Below are 21,933 nucleotides of genomic sequence, written 5' to 3'. Positions count from 1 at the left end.
TTTATGAAGTGAAACTTGAACAGTTTTTGACTGGATGATTCTGAGGTATGCGACCCCAAAAAAGCAAGTGGCCTGAAGAAAAAAAAGTCTCTGGAGGAACAGGCCTTTGGATGGTATTTAAAACACCAAGGTAAAATTGAAAAGACCAGGAGCCATAACCAACTCCAGCACTTAAAGGTTATTATTGTACAACGACCAATGCAACAACAGTCATTGCTTCTCTCTTTACGTTAACAAGGAGTCTCATGAAATTTTATTCAATTTCAAGGGTACAGACAAGAAGCAGATTTCACAGTTAACACAGAAATAATGCAGCAATGTAATTATTGGTTTGGATGGCTGTACTTGAGGTGGTTCTGAGTGCCAACAACTATTTGATATATCAGCTATCCAGTTTTCTCCGTTCTTCAACTGTTTGCCAGGGCGGGTCCATTACTCCTAACTAGAATGGAAATGAGGTGTATTTACAGAGAAAATATTCTTAAGATGCCAGAGAACACAGAACATCTTTTTGAATAGAGGCTTCAGTCTATAAATGGGTCACTTATTCCCCCAATAAGTTTACCTCTAAGTCAGCCGCTAAAGCAGTCTTCGGGGTTTCAGCTTTAAAAAAATGGGTCTAAAACTCTTTCTGTCCTTAGAGATTGTAAAATAGTTACACTGACGGGAAACTCTTGAAATAGAACAAACAACTCAATTGTATTTGATAACTTTGTAACACCCCAAAGTCATTATATACATTTAATGCAGTTCCCAAGCCTGCACTAAAACACCACCAACATTGTCATAGTTTGGACAAGGTACTGGTCCCTCCAGATAGTCTAGGAAATAAGACTCCAGTGTTTCTCTATGGCACTACAGTGGGCACCACAAGTGGCTGAGCTTTTCATTTAAATAAGGTTATTAAAAATACTCAGTTGATAGTGATTGAGTGCATTTGTAAAGTATCCTCAATCCTTTTTTCAATTCACTGAGGTGAGATTATACTCCCAGAATAAAGAAAATTATTTTAAATGCATGGAAAATCAAGACTGGATTTGATATGGCTGCTCATTGCCCAGTTAAAAAGGGGGGGGAAAGTTGGTAAGGAAAGGGTAGTTGGGAAGCCTTTCTAATCCACACCAAGTGTCATACAATTATGCATGCATGATTGGGTTTAGACACAAATCCAATGCAATTCATTTTTAAACAGAAGCCAATTATAGATTCATTATTTTGAAGTCAAAAGTACTTATATCTTCTAGTCCACTTATATAAAGCCTACTGAAAACTTTAATTATATTTTAAACCTTTAGGCCTCTGTAGGCTGAATAAAAACAACTTCTATCAATACTAAAGGACTAATACTTCACATAAAAAAAAAAATCAGAGCATGGCAATTTAACCAGAATTCCCACAGAAATGCTTAACCTATTTTACATGCTACCTGTAAATAGCATCTCAGGAAAATTTTCAAAGATTAATTCAGTAGTCCAAGTAATAAAGCACACTAAAATTTTGACCATGTATTATACTTAAAGCCAACCAATATTTCTGTCAGATCCTGAATCTCCTGTAGTTTCCTTGGTAAAATTTCAAAACCATTATCCATGTGTTATGCCTAACAACTTTAATTAAACCATTACCTAAGATTTTAATTGATTTTTATAGATCAGGATTCCAAATGATTCTATTTATAACATTTACAGTCAAGAATCTGTTAATACCTTTAAAGCCAATAGGAAATGATTTGTCTGTGGTCTATGGTGGGCTGGAGTGTAAAGCCCAACTGTTAAGATTGGCAGAAAAAAATACTGCCTCAGGATATGGATATACAAAAGATAATGTTGGCCGGTGAAATATCATTAGGTCCTTTAAAAAGATACATTAATATTAGGTCATGCATTTGCAATTGGGGTGATGTTATTGCCAAGTGGGGCCAAAAGAAAAATCACCCTTCCTCTTTTTCATTTATCAAGCAGATACATCTCTTAGGCACCACCATCACTATGCTATGTCAAAATATCCTGTGGCATTTTTGGTGTTTGGAGTTTTCAATAAGAACAGAATAAATATCTCTAGGACAATACTCCCAAAATAATTAAGATTACAAAACCTATAATCAACTCTAAATGCACATTTAATTATGACTAAAGAGACTTATCCTTAGAAACTAACACCAAGTTAGGAAAATCAACTAGCATTTATCCAATCATAATTACAAGTACAATTTTAACATCTAGATTAAGCATTACATATGAGGCCATAGGTGGGCACTGGCAGCTGAGTTCCAAAATTACCACTTAAATTCAAAATGAAAATCTGCTGTCTTTAGGAAGCACTCCCCTTCTTTCTACTATACTGTCACAGGTGACTTATCCATTTACTGTAATTCCATAATAAGTGAATACTACTTTGTTGTTATGAAGAAAAAAAATTATGATCAAATATCATAATGTAGTTCTGGAAGACTACACACTTTCACTATACACAGTATATAACAAAATAGGGTACACTTTGTACGACAATAACATGCAATGGTTTGGCTGTGGAAGTATTAATGTAGTTTTCACTACATCAGAATTCTGTATGGGTGTTTACAGTTTGGGAATTGGAAGGATGAGAAGGACAATTATTCAACATTTACATAGTAGAGACGTCTGAACACATAACATACAGCTACTCCTAAACATTAACATGGAATATATATATATATATATATATAAAAATTAAAGAACACTGACCTATAACCTAAGTGTAAGGATGGACTTTATTTTTTAAAAAAAGTCTTTTGAGGACTACAAATTACAAAGTAAAAGCAGATCACTATGTAGAAACCTAGTGAATACATTTTGCCTGTGCATGAAAACTTTATCAAAATTATTCATTTAACAACTTCAACCCATTCACAATGGTATCAGTTATAATGTTCTTCTTTATAAGGTTATATATTACACATTATTCCCTCAAGATGAACTTTTAAACACCAAATTCTTGGTGCATAAGAATGGCACCTTTGAAAGGGGCATTATTCCAAGTTAGTTTCTTTCATCAAGGAAAAAAAAACTTTCAAAACGTTCACTTTTAACATGAAGTATCTCCACCAAAGTGGTCATATCTTCTTTTCTAATGACTACATATATATATGTGTGTATATATATATATATAAAATATATATGTGGGTAGCAGCAAGAAAAGAAAAAAGGAAATTAAAAGGCAGCCATTAAAATAAATGGGTCAATTATATAGAAGAGATATTTGGCTCATGACAATTTAAAAAGATGGCACCTAGGGTATGTTAATAATAGCCAGATGCTGGAGCTATAAGTATGTTGAGAGAATGAAGCTGATCCAGTATGATCAAGTGGGAATATATTACCATAGCACTTCATTCTTTACAACAAATACTCTTAAGCCAAGAGGAAATGTGTTACATTTAGAGTCTCAATTAGAACATGCTGACCACTTAAATATTTAATAACTGTGGGTTTTTAGGATAGTCATTTCCTTTATGCACATTACTTTAACTTATTTTTTAAATAGCAATCTCTATACCCATTGTGGGGCTTGAACTCATAACTCCGAAATCAAGAACTGCATGCTCCAACTGAGTCAGCTGAGCGCCCCTAACTCATACTATTTTGAACCTTTCCTTTCAATCCAAGTGCATGACAAGTGTAAAATACTTTAAATGACAAGATTTTTAAGGTACATTTGAAAATGGTTGTCATGAAAAGAATATCCATTTGTTTTGCTGGGAAAGATACAAACTGAATGCAGAAGTTTCTCAAAGGGAAAAAGCTCAACTTTCTTCTTCCCACCTCTGCCACATATAATTTCCCAAAGAACTCACTTTCAAGCTTGTTCTCCATGGCTTTACTAAAGAATGAAAACCAGAGAGCAAACAATTGAGCTCAAGGACATCCAGGGTTAAAAATGCAAGAAAATATCAACATGCAAGCAATGGTGCAAATATTCAAGATTCATGTTAATGAATTACTGTATATGAGATTTTCATTGATGAGCAGGGCTTTGGGCATACCAAATTATCACACAAATCATTGCCTTTTGAGACTTTGGATACTTTTACAGTTTAATTTGCAAACAGAATTTTTGTAACAAATTATTTTTAACCAAATCATATCTTGAAAACTGTTTATATAGAAAACCCAGGGAATAAAGTGAACTGTTCATTGTGGAAGGCCTTAAATTACATTATTACAGTAGAAAATACAGGAGGTAGAAGATAACTGAAAAGACTAATGCAACATTAGATTCAAATCTATAGCTCCTGTAGCTACTTAAAACATGGTTTTAGAAACTAAACCCAACATTTCCAGTAACCATAGAAACAGTTAAAATAAAATTTGCCATGAAAGCCCTTATATCATGCTTGATATAGGGAGGTAGGAAGATGTAAGAACCAGGACACATGAGACATGACATTTTATCTACAACTCCTGTTTGCTTTACTGAGGGTGTAGTTTCAAAATTCAGTCACCTTCTTCAGCTTCAGACTCAGATTCTAGAAAAGGGGAAAAATGCAGCCAAGCATTATATATCAGAAAGCAAAAGTTTCCATTTATAACTTTGAAGCTTTTTATTACAATTAAGAAATTTTATTAATAATTCCCTACTTATGAGGATATTCAAAAGCCTTCATTTGTAAATCTCAAATGTTTATTATATTAAATAATCTCAAAATTTCCAATTCCCCTAAGTATGTTAGCATATCGGCTAAGCCATCAAAATAATATTTAAAGTCAAATTCTCCCCGCCTGACTTAAAGTAAATGAGTATTTGCAGGTCTACCACAAATGAACAAAAATGTGTACTCGAGGTACAAAATAATATCTGAATGAAAAAAGGCCACATTAAAATTAGTTCTCAGACTTTACCAAACTGCACCAAGGAAAAGACTTACCTTCTTCAGCATTTTTGAGCCACTCTACAAACTTTTTCATTTGCTCAAGGAAGACACTTTTCCCCTTGGCAACATGTGCATCTTTATACCACTTCAGAATGGGCTCTTCACTCAGGACTTCAGCTATAAAGAGAGCAATCATTACATTTGGGAGTTTTCAGGCAGTCAGAAACCATCTAAAGTGCAGATGCCTGCACGGCAGAAAAGAGCCCACTGAAAAGTTAAGTAAAAACTATTGTATTCAAAATGGCCCAATTGGTTTCTTCAATTTTTAAAGAAAAATAGGAAAGATAAAATTAAGAGCCTTATAATAAGAAATGTTTTATCAACTTGTTGCTCATATATGAACCTACAACTAGGAAAAACTTACTAAACCACCAGTGATTCTCTCAACTGAAGGCAATTTACACCCTCCTCCACTGGGACATTAGACAGTGTTCAGAGACATTCTTGGTTGTTACACTGGGGAGGGATGCTACCGAATACTCTATAGTAATAGGATTGTTACCAACCAGAGTTAAATGGCCCAAAATATTAGTAGTGCCAAGACTGAGAAACCTTCTGACAAATGATCAGGGATATTTGACTGATTAAATTTTTTAGGTGTGAAAATGGTACTATGGTTTTACTAAAAACAAAAAAAAAAGCCCATGTACTTACAAATCTATACTGAAAAATTAGTTAAATAAAGGTTTCTATGAGACACCTGGGTGGCTCAGTGGTTGAGCATCTGCCTTTGGCTCAGGGGCCTGATCCTGGGATCCGGGATCTGGTTCTGCATCGGGCTCCCGGTGGGGAAGGCTGCTTCTCCCTCTGCCTGTGTCTCTGCCTCTGTGTCTCATGAATATTTAAAAAAAAATTGGGGGGCAGGGGGGAATGGGGATATAGGCTTTTTCCACCCAGGTGCCCTGGGGATATAGGCTTCTATTCTAAGTTTAGAATATAGGAACCAACAAAATCATTTATAAAAACTAGGTCATGGAAATACATGTGCACACTAACTGTACTTACTTGGACCAAAGCTGGTCTGATTTATGTAGAACTGAAGAACACATTATCAACAACCATAGTAAACTAAATATTGCAAAGGACTCTCTCCCAACAAAGTTCTTATCTTTATTAACCACTTTAGACCAGTTGCTGAAAAAGGGAATAACATTTTGAACTGATCTTCCAAGACAAGTAAAAGTCTATAGTGGATAATGGGGTAGGGTGAAGGAAAGTCAATCTCTCATGGGCCAAAGACTAGAGAGATGTGGAGTGTGTCTGAGAAAGAGAACTGGTAGAGAAGGAAAGGTGAAGTTTGAGGCTGCATCAAGGTTTTAGGTTTTAACTTATTAAAGAGGTTTAGAGATGTTATGCTATTAATGCACTAAAAAAGTACCCAATTTCATCCTATGATTACAGTAAAATATTTTATGGAGCTGATATTCAGACAACTACTCATTGGAATTAAAAGGAGTATTCTAGGATTTTTTAAAAAATATTTTATTTAGCTGCGAGAGAAAAAGAGAGCTCACACGTAAGCATGGGGTAGGGGAGAGGGAGATGGAGAAGTGGACTCCCTGCTGAGCATGGAGCCCCATGTGGGGCTTGATCCCAGAACTCTGAGCTCATGACTGGAGCCAAAGTCAGACACTTAACTGACTACGCCACCCAGGCACCCCTAGAATTTTTAATCACAAAATTCAAAATTTAAATTACCTTTATAAAAAAGCACCACTATTTTCTGGAAGGCTTTCATGAAATGAATGTTGTCATAGCAATACTCCTGAATCTTCAATAACAGAGTCAGCTCAGACTGACCTTGAGTAGTAAAGGCAGCAAGTAGAGGGCTGTATTGCTTTTAAAGGGAAAGGAGAAAAAAACTTTGTCATTTTTTATAATAACCCTTCATTTCAAAATTCCTAAAATATAGAAAATAACATCTTTTAAAATCACTATGAATTATATTCTGTGTAGTGGAAACTTAATAAATAAATTAAGTTATTAAATAAATGAGAAGAATCTACAAAGCATCTAAGTCAAATAAACAATACGGCACCAAGGAATCCAGACAACTGTCAATACAATGTTAATAATTTAGAAGATAAAAAAGGAGTGCTCTTATTTTCCAATATTCCCTTCAAAAGCAAACACCAAATCGCAGGCTTATGCTAATTTTAAACATGTATTTGTTTTTAACTTGTGAACCAAAGAAAAGTCAGACTTTTTAAAAGATTACCAAGTTCTTAGAGGAAATTATGCTAAGAGAAATAAGTTAATCAGAGAAAGACAATCACCATATGATCTCACTCATACGTGAAGAAAGGAAAAATGAAGAAATCAGAGGGAGTCATCCATAAGACAATCAGAGAAAACACACGGAGGGTTGCTAGAGGGGAGGGGGTGGGGGGTAACTGGGTGATGGGCACTGAGGAGGGCACACAATGTAATGAGCATTGGGTGTTATTATTGACCTCTACCTCTGAAACCAGCAATATATTACATGTTAATTAACTGAATTTAAATAAATTTTAAAAAGTTGAGAACTGCCACAAATAGTTCTCTGTCGACTCACTAGTGGTTATTCCCAGGAACCACAGGATATGATACATCCTCTAAGTACAGCAACAGCTCACTTATCCCCACTTAAAAGCAGATAATGTTTTGCAAAGGCATAATTCTAATACCTTCAAGTGCTTGATGGCTTGCTCTGCTACAAGCTCCTCCTTTTTGTTCCATTCCACGGTGCTCATTACGCTGGACCAGACTATTCCAATGACAACGGGTTCTGGGATGTTGTTTTTTTTCATCTCCTCCTTGACATACAAAATTATCTGCAAAAAGAACCCAAATTTAGTAAAAGAAATCAATTTTGATATGTACACTCTACACACCAAACTCAGACCTTTTATGAATAAATAAAAACACCTTTCCACACACCAAACTCAGACCTTTTATGAATAAATAAAAACACCTTTCCACACAACTGGCATTGACCACACGTGTACCACATATAGTCAGAGAACTTTTAAAACTGGAAAAGATGGACCTCAAGTCCAAACCTTAATTTACACATAGACAAACTGCCTAGGAAAGAACGGAGATGGAAATACATGATCTACCTATTGGCTTGCACCCTACAAAATCCCCAAGTATTGAAATTTCTGGGCACTAGTAAAGCACTAAATATAAAATATGAAAAAGACTGATGAAAGGCCCCAACATAACATTTTATAGCTAGTAATTAAAAAAACACTCTGGTGAAATACTTTAAAGCCTCAAGAAAATGTTTATTTTCTTCACCAGAAAGAAACCATAAAGATGGTCTAAACAAAAGTATCTTACATCCTTAAATGGATCACCACGGGACATCTGTTCTTGAAGTTCTTTCTGGAGTTCCTTTCGAGCTCCTATGGTTTGTTGATTCCGAACATATTCTGAAAGTTCTTTCAAGCCTGCCTCAGTAAAATACTTTGTGAAGTGTTCAACGCTTTGTTTATTGGCAGGAAAAAGTTCCTGAAAGGAGAACTTAATCTGGTTAAATGGTCTTTAATCGTACCAAGAAAAACACTTCCTCTTTTCACAGACTAGAAATGAGAAAATTCCCTTATTACACTTTAAGTGTTGGCAAGAATGAAACAAGTTACAAACCATCAGTCTGTTATCCATGCTGACTTTCCGAAGACTTGCAGCTACTGCATTGATATCTTTTTCATTTATCCATGATTTAAAGAGCTTTACAGCAAAAGCTGCTGAAACCCCTGTAGAACAAAAGAGCTTACTTAACAAAAGCGGATTTCAACAACTGTATCTCTTCATATCAACGCACAGAATTATTCATTTTATCCCTAACTTCCTTCAGCCACTAAGCTGCTTACCATTTCACTCCAATTTCTCGATCATTGGCTAGTTATATATTTTTATAGTGATTAAACTCCTTTTGAATGTGTGAAATGAAAAGTAACAGTTCTGACACTTCAGAGGATGGCTGTGAGAAATATGGCACATTAAGTACTTACTACTTTTTTTTAAAAAAAGTTAGTTTTTTAAGTGTAACAAATTATTTAACTATGAAAATTACAAGAGGGACACCTTATTTTCTTTTTGGCTTAACATGTCCCCCAACTGGAATTAATCTTTTTGGGTTTCCCTGGCATTTCTCTTTTTTATGTATAACCACATTTTGTTTGAACTTTGGACATTTGCTATATGCTTAAAGATAGCCAAAGATATACATGAAATACCTAGTGAATTTTATTAGAATTAAGGATGGTTAAAAAAACGAAGACAATTATACAAGTCAAATCTACATGAACAACATCCTAGCTTTTCTATCAGTTCATCTTTCATGCTCTTATCTATCCCCACTCTCAGCTAACCAAAGAGAATTCGTTACCAAAGATTGATTACCTTCTTTAACCAAATTCTCATTATAAAGGCTATTAAGAATGGATGCATTAAGTGTTCCATTAGCCAGAAGAACACCAGTCAACATAGCCAGCTTGTTCCTCTCCGACTCTGAAAAACCCTTTAAGAACAGCAGCAGCTATAAAAGTAAACAGTTAAAGGTTAAAAGAGCAATTGCATTATATATAAAGAAGTAGTAAGACAAACTACAGTGGTTAAAAGTAGGGGCTCTGGGGTCTAACCATTCAAATTTTTATCTCAGTTGTAATACTGGCTGAGTGATCGTGGGCAAGTTACTTAACCTCTGTGGCTCAGTTTCCTCATAAGTAAATGTGGATAATAAAACTTGCCTCACAGAGTTGGAGTATTAAATGAGTTAATAATTACAATAGTACCTGAAACGTGATGTTACTATTAACATTACTAGATTTTTTGGTCTGCCTATATATAGAATAACTAAGACTCCAACAGCAAGTGTGCTAAATTTCTTTCACAATATGCTTAGCTCTGATTCTCTATCCCCTATCTTGAACAAACTCCATTTTGATCTTTAACACCTTTTGCCACTTGCTTGGACACAAAGCTAAGGAAACAGTGTATAGCAAATTAAACTAAATGATACACCCCAAACTACATTTCAGGCCTAAAATAGCTAATCATTTCAAATCTGTGACAGGACTAAGATACAACATTCTCCTCTTTGACCCCAACCTGTGTTTCCACAAAGCATGCTGTTCTTCATACCTTTTTTACTTCATCTTCAAAACCTTTCTCCAGGTATTTGTAGCGCCTGATTAACTTGTTAAAAACCTATGAAGAACAGTGAAGGAACTTAATGATAATTTCGTATTTATACATGTCAGATTCCTGAAAGATTTGAGTATCTCATAGAATCTTTAGAACATCGAAGAAGTAAACCTTCCACTGAAGAGAAGAGGTTACAAGAGACTGTCAACTCTCAAACTCTACAGTATGCTGATCTAACAACACTTAAGCCACCCCACAATAGATTTTTATTGCTAAATATTAAAGCAAGGACTAATTATTGCTTAAACACAAGTCATCTAACCATTTGTAGGATATTAACAGAGTAAGATCACAGAATATAATTCTACTTTCCTAATGACACAGATAACAAATCTCTAGGCTAGATACACTTGAATTATTTGCTTGCGATAACAGAAACTTAACTATGTATGAAACCTTCAAATGAAATTTTGATTGGAAAGCTAATCTGCCTATAACCCATTCTTCTTTAAAAAGTTATATGCAAAAAAAAAAAAATGTTATATGCAGGGTGCCTGGGTGGCTCAGTCATTTAGGTGTCTGACTTTGGCTCTGGTCATGATCTCAAGTCAGGGTCCTGGGATCAAGACCCCCTTGTCACTCTGTTCCCTCCTCTGCTCATCGTCTCTCATGTGCTCTCAAATAAATAAAATGATTCAATCTTTTCTGCTTTGTTTTCCTTAACATATTTTATTAGATTGCAACAAAGAGTATCTCTAAACCTTCAGTTCAAATTCCTTCAAACCTATTTTCAACCTCTTAAAAGTAGACTATTCCCATTCAGATAGATAATAGCTAACTGCAATAAATACATAAAATTTCATTTACCTGAGCAAATGCTTGCATGGTCTCTAGGTCTTCTTGTGCTGCGAACACACAGACATCTGTACGCATCATGTCATCTGCCAGTGTACCACCTGGGGCTAAGGTATATATTACAAAAAATTTGCAGTGACTTTCATTTGCAATTAGCAATTGTTTCAATCTCACTTTCTGGAAGGATTCCCATTATAAAATAAAATGACAAAAATTCTAAAAGATGATCTGAAAGCAGTCAGTATCTCAGTAGGAACATGGTTGGTTCAATATGCATAAAAAGTGAAACAATTTAAGGGAATCAACCTCCTTTAGCAACCCAATTAAACTTGTAGCATTAACCATCCAACAGTATCAAATTTGTCACTCAAGCAGAGATGTTCTAAGTTGGTTTTGATAATGTAACTTCCCGTAGAGAAAACCCTTCAAGTTGCCAGAGAGACTGGACTGTAAAAGCCTACAAGATAGAAACTATATCTTTTACATATATTTGTAAGTATTTATGGATAAAGTGATGTTTGATATATACTTTGAAATATTGGGGAGGGGGGCAAAGTCAGTTGGGACACAGCAAGAGTATGACTGTTAACAATTACTAAAGTCAGGTAATAGACCAGAAATTCATTATAGTATTCTCTCTAGGACAGCTCTGAAAATTTCTTTAGTAAAAGTGTTAAAAAGAATTGTGGCTCAGTGGTTGAGCACCTGCCTTTGGCTCAGGGTGTGATCCCAGGTTCCTGGGATGGAGTCCCACACTGGGCTCCTTACAGGAAACCTGCTTCTCCCTCTGCCTAGATCTCTGCCACTCTCTCTCTCATCAAGGAAGAAAGGAAGAAAGGAGGAAAGGAAGAAAGAAAGAAAGAAAATGGATTATTTCTGGGCACCTGGGTGGCTTAGTTGGTTAAGCATCTGCCTTCAGCTCAGGTCATGATCCCAGGATCGAGTGGAGTCCTATGGAGTCCTACATTGGGGTCCCCTACTCAGTGGGGAGCCTGCCTCTTCCCCTCCCCCCTACTTCTGCTCTCTCTCAAATAATTAAATAAAATCTAAAAAAAGAAAAAAAAAAGAAAATGGATATTTCTTACTACAAAATGATGATACAGTGAAGAAATACTCATTTGATTAAGCATTAGAACAATATGAACCTAAGTTTCTTGGTTCCACCAGAGTAATTATTTGACTTCATGTAAGTCACCAATGCCTCTCTAAGCCTCCACCCTACAGGCTTACAAATTGAGTTCTGACTCTATCAGCCTGTTTGTGAGGGTCAATATAGTATCACCGTGAAAACATTTTGAAATATCTTAAAGAGCTATGGAAATGAAATTACCATCATCATTTGAAGATATATAGCTAAATGGCATATTCTCTTAAGATATCCTGAGCTGCTAAGGGTGGAGGTAGGAGTAAGTTAGAGCAGTGCTGCATGACAGAAACACATGAGTCGCATGATTTAATTTCATGCCTAGTAACTTTATTAAAGGTGTAATTTTAATATACTCTAACCCAACATATCAAAAATATTGATTTAAACATTTCAGTATTCAAAATATTATTGAGAGGTCTTATGTTCTTTTTTATAGTAAGTCTTTAAAATCCAATGTGTATTTGATGCTTATAGAACCCTCAATTTCGATTACCCACTTTCCAAGCGATCAATAGCCACATGCGGGTAGTGGCTAATGTACTGAAGAGTGCAGGAATAGTCCTCAAGCATACAAAAAAAAGTATTTCGTAAGACAGAAGAGGTAAGGGTTTCTCCATTAACTCAGAGTGTTCAAACACAGGGTGTGTTCAAACATAGGCTGGAAAAATTATTGATCGGGGATGCAATAAGGACACAAGAATCAGAAAAGTCATCCTGAAATGTTATGGCTTTGTAGAAGATTTCAACTATAAAGCTAGACAAGGCTTTATAATTTGCTAGATTATGAAATAGTTTGCTACGTTACTAAAATCTGGGAGGAAAAAAAAAATGGAAAAATTATAAGGAGGTAAAAAGCCAAAAACAAAGCCACCCCAATTTGAGAGGATTCTCAAATAGTTCGTATTCTGGATTCCACATAAACTCTATACATAACACTTCCCACAAAACCCAGACACTTACCCAGCATTCCGCCGGCCACCAGAATGTCAAAGAGTGTTTCTGCATATCGGCGGTAATCAAGTTTTGCTCCAGAAGCATCAAGAAACTTTGCTACTGCTTCCAAATCAGTACCAGTTTCAGTTAAGCCTTGAATAATACAGTCTTGAAACTGAGTAGGGTCAAACCTCTCTTTTTCATCTGGGGGGGGGGGAGGGAGAAACCCCACAACATTTAAATGGCTTACCAAAATACCAAGAAACTATCACCTTATGAAAAGTGATACTTTTATACTGAATAAATTAACCGCGTTTAGCACAATCTTATTTATTTCAACAGCTGGAAAATACAAACACAAGAAAAAAGACTAAACATACACTCTGCAAATGCAAGGCATGACAGCCTAGTCACAAGAATTGTGTGGCTTTTCTTCCACTATTTTTTCACACAAGTCTCATAAGTGGTAAGTTAAACGAGCTAGTATGTTCCTACTGCCAGGAGAATATTTCTATCCTGAATGCTCTTCTATCACCCCTGGGCTTTTCTGAAATTTAGGACATTGTCTAAATTTCAGGTAAACTTCATTATTGGGTGAAATTTTGCCCAAACACTGGAACTCTTTATTCTTTTCTTTAAATGCCCATAACACTTTCTATGTTTGTTTAAATCATTCATCTGATACTTAACAGGGCCTTAGGTGCATACCCAGCCTTTACTGGGTTGCCATCACACACTCCATGATACGGTTTGACCTCCCTCTCTAGGTTAGATGCTATCTTCTTTTTCACACAGCACTAGAGTGACCAACTCTGCCCTGTTTTAGCACTGAATAGCCTATGTCCTGGGAACTATCTTCAGTTTCAGGCAAATTCCAATTAATTGTTCATGCTACCCAGCACCTAGTTCTTCATCAAGAACTAGGAGGGCGGGCAGCCCTGATGGCTCAGCGGTTTAACGCTGCCTTCAGCCCAGGGTGTGATCCTGGAGACCCAGGATCGAGTCCCACATCGGGCTCCCTGCATGGAGCCTGCTTCTCCCTCTGCCTGTGCCTCTGCCTCTCTCTGTGTGTCTCTCATGAATAAATAAATAAAATCTTTAAAAAAAAAAAAAAAAAAGAACTAGGAGGGCATGAGTGATCTCAATCTGGAACTGGGTAAGTGGCAGCTCTTCTTGATGCTAATAACAATAAAACTACTTGATACTACCACATACTCAAGAGAATACAGGCTTTCCTCCATTACTGCTGAATTGCTTTGGTTTCCAACTTCTGTTCCTCCTCTTGAGAAAATTTACCAGGTTAAATCTAAAGAAATCTGCAAAGACTAGAATCTAATCACTCTTCAGCCTCCCCACTGTTAAGAGGACAGTCTATGATCAGGGATTACAAGATTCTGTAACATGTATCTCAAACTGTGTTAGCCAGGGTAGAAAAATACAATTTATAACCAGTAGCTGACCCAGTTTCCTCAAAATTTCCTGTAAAATAAGGTCAATAGGTTTTTGAGCAATAACATCAAAAGATTTTGGGGAAAGCATTAAGCCTAATGCAAAATATACCTGAGATCATAGCTCATTTAACTTTGTATCACTAGTATAGTGCCTTGCTACAGAATTTAATATTCACCTAACCATCCACTAAGAGAAACAGTTAATAACATTCTAGTACTTTTTTCAGTCTTTGAGAAATATAGAACTTCAAAAGGCAATACAACGTGAACTCTGTTCCATAATTAACTTCCATGCATGAAGCCTGGTTTTTCTCTCACAAACCTTCACAAAGTTTGGGAGAAATCAGCAATCATGTCAGGAGCTCTCCTTTCATAAGTTGACTTTTTCCCCTCAAGCAAAAGCCTGCTTGGATAAAATTTATCTAGTGAAAATGCACTCCATATTTAAAAGAAATGTACCTTATTCTCACAATAAAAAGACCATTCAGTAACCTGCATAGAGATATATATGTTGGGCAGCCCCGGTGGCTCAGCGGTTTAGCGCCACCTTCAGCCCAGGGTGGGATCCTAGGGCCCTGGGATCGAGTCCTGCGTTGGGCTCCCTGCATGGAGCCTACTTCTCCCTCTGCCTCTCACTCCCTCTCTCTGAGTCTCTCATGAATAAATAAATAAAATCTTAAAAAAGGAGATATATATGTTGATACTAAAAACTAAAAGCTTAAAAAACAGAAATACTAAGGGTACATCTAAAATGGCAGTCAGGTAGAAATTCAAGTTCCTTTCTGGTATTTTCTCTTACAATTTACTATTAAGCAGCTGTGCCCCCAGAGAAACCAACATGTAAAAGTTATTCCGGGAGTTTGAAGAGAGAGATTAAAACATAAATATTTACCTCTTTTTCTAGTTTTAAAACGCTGGCCTGATAGCGTTGGCTTTTGCTGCTTTTGATTATTCATAAAAGACACCCTAAGAAAAGACAAACAGAGCTTTAAAAATATCGGTGCCGGAACATTGATTTTTAAAAACAAAGCATCGAACCTTGGTCTGCTCACAGAGAGAAGTCAAACATCACACACATTCAGCCGGGCACTACCATGAATCACCTCGGCCTGGATGATCTGTAACCTCGAACGCTGCATTTCTCCCCTACGAGAAACCCTTTAGAGAGGTGGAATGTGATTGTGCACTTTTAGAGGACCTTACAGCCCCGTAGTGGCTGGTGGCAAATCACCCATCACAAACACAATTGTTGGCTTTCCTCCTTCCTCCTCTATGGAGTCCCCGGCAGAGTCCCCTACCTCTAAGCATCCGGGAAGGCTAAAGGAGACGACCACCACGGTCAGGAGGGATCCAGCCCGTGCACGTCAGTTTCCAGACCCCGTCAGAAGCGGAGTCGGTCCCCCAGAGGGCCCCGCAGCGGCCGCCCGCGGCACTCCGGCGCGCACGGCGAGCGGACGGCAGGCCCAGCCTCCTGTGCCCGGGCCCCGCGGCCCACGTCTCCTCCCCGGGCACGTGTCTCTCCCTCCACGCCCTTCCCGCGCCGGCCGCGCGAACGCGATAATCCGCCCCCACCCCGGCCCCCGTGGCCACCGCGGGCCGCCGTAGGGGCTGCTCCCCGCCCGCGGCCCCTTCCCCACTGACCCGGTTGCTGGCGGTGGCGGCCGCCGCAACGCGCGCACCACAGGCGCCGAGGCGCTCCGCGCCGGGGGCCCGGCCGCCCCGTACATCCGCCCGCCCTCCAGCGAAAGCAGCGGCGGCGGAGGCGGCCGCAGAGGTGGTGGCGGCGCCTCCGCCCCGCCCGCCAGGACCCCCCACGCGTACATCACCCAACAGAGGCCGCAGCGGCTTTGTTACCCAGGCCGCGCAGGGCGGCAGCCGGGGCGGGCGCGGTCCCAGGCGCCGCGGCGCACAGCCTGGCCCCCCGTTCCGCTCCGGGCCGCAACCCGTCGACCTCCCTGCTGAGGCGGCGGCGGCGGCGGCGGCTCGAATCCAGGCCCCGCATCCGGCCTGGCCTCCTGCGGCGGCCTCCGCTGGCCCCCGCCCCACCGCCCGCCCCGGGCCGCCGCCGAGGGGCCCCGGCCGCGGCCAGGGACAAGCGGGCGTCGCGCCTCACCGAATTTAAGGCGAAGAGAAAAGAGCCAGAAATCCCCGATGTGGCGGCAACTGCAGCGGTGTCTCCTCTGCGACCGGAACTAACGCGAGGAGGAGGGAAGAGGTGTCACCCCCGTCCCGGCCAGCCTCCTATCGCGAGATTTCTTCCTCGGGGCGTCCACCCCCGCGTCCCTCGCGGTCGCGGCCTTGAGCCTCCGCCTCGCGCATTCCTTGGGGCTCGGGGGTGGGAAAGCGGGCAAGGGGATGGAGCGGGGGTTTCGAGGCTTCTCTGCGCCTTTCTTGGGTTCCAGGCTTTCCGGGAGCTTATCCTGGACGAGCCGGTCTTTCTTCCGTCTCCGCCCCATGCGGCCCTCTTAGCACTTGGAGCGGCTGCGGGAGCAGACACCCCGGCGCCCCCCCGCCGGGCCCGATGCACTTGGGCGCGTCCGCCCGGAGCCCCTCCCCCTCGAGTCGGAAGTGGAGCCCGGGGGCCGCGCGCGCTCGGACCGGTCCCGGGCAGTGGCGGAGTCCGGCCTGGGGCTGCTCCGCTGAGCTCTGCTGACCTCCGCTGACCCCGCTGACCTCCGCGCCCGCGGGCGTCGATGGCGTTCGCTCGGCGGTGCTGGCCGGGTGGGCCGTGCCCCGCGGCTCCCAGGAGCGAGGGAGGGCCTGACGGAGGGCTTCCGAAGAAAACCCTGCCCTCCTCCTGCGGCCTCCGCTCCTGGCGGCGGCCTTTGTCGTTTTCTGCTGAGTGTCGTGCTTTCGGGCACCTGGAGAGCGTCAGACCCCCCCCCCCCCCAGGACTTTTGAAAACACGGCTTCCCGGGTCAGATCCCCAGCACAGAAGATGTAGATCTGTGGTGGGGCTTTATTTTTATTTTATTATTTTTTTGAGATTTTATTTATTTATTCATGACAGAGAGAATGGCAGAGACACAGGCAGAGGGAGGAGCAGGCTCCCTGCAGGGAGCCCAACGTGGGACTCGACGCCAGGACCCCGTCCTGAGCCAGAGGCAGACACCCAACCGCTGAGCAGCCCAGGCGTCCCTGTAGTGGGACTTTAACAGCGAGTTCCATGTGATGCTGATGAAGCTGGTCTACACTTTGAGAACCACCAAGTTAGGGGCTGTATCATTAGGGAGCTGGGGGCGAGGCAATAAGTGCCAGAAGCACTGTACAAACAGATGTACAACGTCTCCCAAGATCTAGCCTCGTGTTTTTATCTCCCGTTTGCATTAGTCATTTGCCTCGAAAACAACAAACACCAAAACCCCACAAACTCCCGAGTTTGTTTCTACAGGTCACCTTCCCTGGACTCTGCTTCTCTTCCTTACACGTTTTTGGTAAATTAGTTTTTTTTTTTTTTAAATACATTTATTCATGAGAGACACAGAGAGAGAGAGGCAGAGGGAGAAGCAAGCTCCACGCAGGGAGCCCAACGTGGGACTAGATTCGGGTCTCCAGGATCAGGCCCAGGGCTGAAGGCAGGCACTAAACTGCTGCGCCACCCAGGCTGCCCGGTAAATTAGTTTTTATTAGTTGATTTATTTTATCTGACCTGCCCCCATCCTCTCACAACTGTTTGGAAAATTACTTTCTCAAGAGTTCTTTTCTGAAATGATTGCCGCATCCAGTGATCTTTCAGTCCTCACCGTCCTATCCTCCTCTGAGCACTTAGGGCATTACCCATGTCCTTACAACTTTGTTCCGGTTGCCTCCCTGATACTCCTTTGTAATTGTTGCCACCTCTTTTTTGTGCTCAAACCTTTTTTTCCTCCCATCATGCTTTCTTACATGACAGTCTCAGATATTCCTAGTGATTTAATTTTTAAAAGTGGGACAAATTCTATTGAATCATTAAATATTTGTTAAGTCTAGGTTCTAAGCCCTTCCACACTGAGGGAATAGCAGTGGGAAAGTCCTGAGGTTGGAAAACCCTGACCTGTTGGAGGATCTGAAAGAGGCTAGTGTGACAGGATCTTGGTGGGAGATGGGAGGACTGCGGGGAGCACGAAGAAGTGGCAAGAGTCAGATTTCTAAGTCTAACCCTTTTTCCCAAGTCCCCAAGCCCCACTCTTTGGTACCTCCCTAAATGCCAAATTAAACACTCTTCTTACTATTGATTACTCTTCCTCTTACCCCAAGGCTGTTTTTCTCACTTCTGAAGTTCTGTTAAAGATACAGTGTTTTACCAATAAAAATAAGAGCGACTTTCATGTGGCAGATACATGTATCGTGTATTCTTCTAAGCACTTCACCTTATTTAATCCTCAAAACTAACTTATGATCTAGGAACTATTATTTGCTCCATTTAATAGACTAAATAAAAGGCTGAGGCATAGAGAGCTCAAGTAACTAACCCACGGTCACAGAAGTAGTAAATTGAAGAGCTTCATTTGAACTCAGGCAGTCTGGCTGCACCACTATAGCATGACTGCCTTGCCACCAAGATCTTATTTATCCATTCAACAAATAGTTATGGAACTAAAGACCACTAGAGGTACAGAGGTGACAAGTTAGACCGCTGACCTCACAAAGCTTATCATCTATATTTGTCACATTTCTCAATTCCATCACTTTTTTCCAGTATCATCTTCATCTAGACTTCTATTTCCCCTAAGTAACTGGGACTTTTGCAATAACTTCCTAACTGCTATCCCTTTCTCCACACTTCCAGAGTAACCTTCCCAAATGCAGCCTGAATCATTTTTCTTCACTGTTTAAATACCTTGGTTTGTATTCCAGATCACTCAGGGATAGTTTTGGCCCATGTTTCTCACCTTTACTTCCCGTCTCATTGGTAGTTCTTAATCTGTTATTGCCCTCCATTGTGGGGTGTATAGCAAGCAATTTTTGACTAAAAACTGTATTAAATTTAGCAAGTGATTTTCATTTTTTAAAAGGAATTGTTTATTTATTTGTAGAAAGAGAGAATGGGGAAAGGGGCAGGGGGGAAGGAGAGAGAAAATTCTCGAGCAGACTCCTTGTTGAGCGTGGAACCTATGTGTTGCTTGATCCTAAGACCCTGAGATCATGACCTGAGTAGATATCAAGAGTCAAAACACCCAACCTACTGAGCCACCCAGGTGCCCCAGCAAGTGATTTTCTTTTAAAAATTAAAGCAGATTGAAGATTATCTCTTATAAGATCATTCTCACTTATTTACATTCTAATATGTGTTCCTAGAAGTGGTGGTTGTTGGGGATGGGGGTCATTGGGAATTGTATACGGCAGACAGCCTATTTTATCTATGCTTTCAGGTGTGCCCATGGGAGTAGATACCGTGGGCTTGCAAAGGAAATGGCCATAGACCATATTAGGGCAGGGGCTTGCAAAGGAAATGGCTATAGACCATATTAGGGCAGAAAAGGTTCCCAACACCTGAACTCTATGCTTTAGTCAGACTGAGATGTCCTTCTCTTATTTTTTACTGTCAAGATCCTATTTATTGTTTCAAGCCTTATCTCAAATATTACCCCTCCCTTAAGCTGTTCTTAGTCACTGAAGCCAATGTGAACACATTCCTTTTTCTGAACTTTGTATTTTCTTTCTGATATTTCATCTACTTTGTATTTACGATTGTCTTATCCTTTATCCTATACTGAAAATGTTGATGGCAAGGGCAATTTCTTACTCATTTTAGTGGTGCCTCCATGTATGGCAAGCAATATGTGTTAGTAAGTATGGAATGATAAAGCTAGTACTTCCCATGGAGGAGAAAGAATGGTGACAAGGAAGGTTGAGCTGATTTCTTATAGCAATGCTGGAATATAGACTTTAAAGGACGAATCTTGTCCCTGGCTGTTTTTGAGATTTACTTGAGTCACTTAACCTCTTTGTAAAGTGTAAGTACTGATGCTTTACATGACAGCTAAGACCCTTCCTGGGGTTCCATATCTTTTTGTAGACTTGTTATTGGTATCCTTAAACTGACTGGAGTTTCCAACAATATACTACATGCCCCACCTGATAAAAGCTGTACTAGTGTTAACAGTTTAAGGAGGTTACAGTGTTAATTTTAAAGTTAAGGAGCTTAAAGTTAATGAGCTTGAGAAGAGGGATAAATCAGATCTTTGAGGAAATGCCTCATAAGACAAGCCCACCTTAAATTGCCTTTTGTTTTGTTAGTGCTATGCAGAACTTTGTTACTCAGACTTTCTGTGCTCAGTTAAGAATTCTGTAATGGCTAACCTTGCGAACTCCAGCATGTAAATAAAAAAGGTTTTGGTAAAATATTAACAACATTCAAGGCAGTGTCTTATGATAAAAGTATTTTCGAAATTTTTTCCATCGTTGCTAGGCCAGTTTTGGTTCCCTATTTTTTATTTATCTATCAATCTATTGATTGATTGATCCAGCTGTTTCTCCATCCATCTATTTGTAAGTAGGCTCCACACCAACATGGGGATGGAACTCATGACCTTGAGATCAAGTCACATGCTCTATTGACTGAGCCAGCCAGGTGTCCCCGAGTTTCCTGCTTTAAATGAAGATTCATTTCATGAATGAAAATATCTCAGTAATCCCTCCTGGTAGTCTCTATATCACTGTGTAGGGTTGGTATTATTTCTTTCTGAAGCATTTGATATAATTTATCTATGAAGCCATATAGGCTTGGGTTTTCCTCTCTGGGAAGATTTTTAATTAATAATTTAGTTCCTTTACTTGTTATAGATCTTTTCAGATTTTTTATTTCCTCATGAGTCTGCTTGGGTACTTTGTGTCTCTCTAGGAATTTGTTATTTTGTCTAAATTGTCTAATTTGTTAGCATACAATTAGTTGTTCAAGATATTCTTTTATAATCCTCTTGATATCTGTAAATTTAGTTGTGATGTCTTTTGTTTCATTCTTTGAAAATTTGTGTCTTCTCTTTTCTGAGTCAGAATAGCTAATGGTTTATCAGTTTGGTTGAAGTTTTCAAAGAAACAAAATCTTTTGATTTTATTGATTTTTCTCTTTTGATTTTGTTTTTTATTTCCTTGATTTCCACAGGAGGTGCCACCAACCTCGTGTTCTTATTTGAAGTGTAATAGTTTTTCATGAATAGACACTTGTCAATTTGTTGTTGGTCTTTGATTATTCTACAGTCTTAAAATGGTAGTTTTGGATATTTTTACCCGGTTTTATCGCTGGTTTTGGAGAGAGGATTTGCTGACATCTTCATTCTGCCATTGTTGCAAGTTCCCCATGGTACTTTTGGATCTAAATTTTTTACCTACTTTGATGAAAGATGTGCAACATGTGAATTTGATATTACTTTTAACTTTGGTGGTGGAAATAGATAAGTGTTTCTTTTTGCAGGGCAAGTAACAATAGGTCTTTATTCCAAAAATTAGGAAGATGCTGAGGGGCTGTTTCAAAAAGAACATTGCTTTCCCTAAAAATTAGTGGGAAAAGTATTTATATTCCTATG

At 39.7% G+C, this 21,933-nt stretch overlaps 1 protein-coding gene across 3 annotated transcripts; it reads right to left on the bottom strand.

Annotated features, from left to right (window-relative positions):
* Positions 1 to 2,731: 2,731 nt before the first annotated feature.
* On the bottom strand, positions 2,732 to 16,670 carry BZW1 (basic leucine zipper and W2 domains 1). Of its 3 annotated transcripts, none has more exons than XM_055345330.1 (12): positions 16,542 to 16,670; positions 15,321 to 15,394; positions 13,005 to 13,181; positions 10,910 to 11,004; positions 10,040 to 10,105; positions 9,299 to 9,434; positions 8,540 to 8,649; positions 8,234 to 8,404; positions 7,576 to 7,722; positions 6,608 to 6,746; positions 4,904 to 5,026; positions 2,732 to 4,504 (listed from the first exon to the last, which is right to left on the bottom strand). In XM_055345330.1, exons 2-12 carry the CDS (start codon positions 15,382 to 15,384, stop codon positions 4,473 to 4,475), a joined length of 1,260 nt encoding a protein of 419 aa, XP_055201305.1. In that variant the 5' UTR covers positions 15,385 to 15,394; positions 16,542 to 16,670; the 3' UTR covers positions 2,732 to 4,472. The 3 variants fall into 3 exon arrangements, with proteins under 3 accessions (XP_055201305.1, XP_055201306.1, XP_055201307.1); XM_055345331.1 differs by lacking the exon at positions 16,542 to 16,670 and adding an exon at positions 16,283 to 16,305; XM_055345332.1 differs by lacking the exons at positions 10,910 to 11,004; positions 15,321 to 15,394; positions 16,542 to 16,670 and having other exon boundaries at positions 12,999 to 13,082.
* Positions 16,671 to 21,933: the final 5,263 nt, after the last annotated feature.

Source organism: Nyctereutes procyonoides, unplaced genomic scaffold (genome assembly GCF_905146905.1).
Source record: "Nyctereutes procyonoides isolate TBG_1078 unplaced genomic scaffold, NYPRO_anot_genome, whole genome shotgun sequence".
Classification (NCBI taxonomy): Eukaryota; Metazoa; Chordata; class Mammalia; order Carnivora; family Canidae; genus Nyctereutes; species Nyctereutes procyonoides.
The sequence above is the reverse complement of the archived record's forward strand: the minus strand, read 5'-3'. Positions and strand labels throughout refer to the sequence as shown.

What these genes read in the sequence shown, in the direction of transcription:
- BZW1 (XM_055345330.1), bottom strand. Translation starts at nt 15,384, where the DNA reads ATGAATAATCAAAAGCAGCAAAAGCCAACGCTATCAGGCCAGCGTTTT. An exon ending in TGAGAATTTGGTTAAAGAAG is followed by an intron (nt 8,650 to 9,298) that starts GTAATCAATCTT and finishes TTTGTTCTACAG; the next exon opens with GGGTTTCAGCAGCTTTTGCT. An exon ending in GCATGGATAACAGACTGATG is followed by an intron (nt 8,405 to 8,539) that starts GTTTGTAACTTG and finishes TTCTCCTTTCAG; the next exon opens with GAACTTTTTCCTGCCAATAA.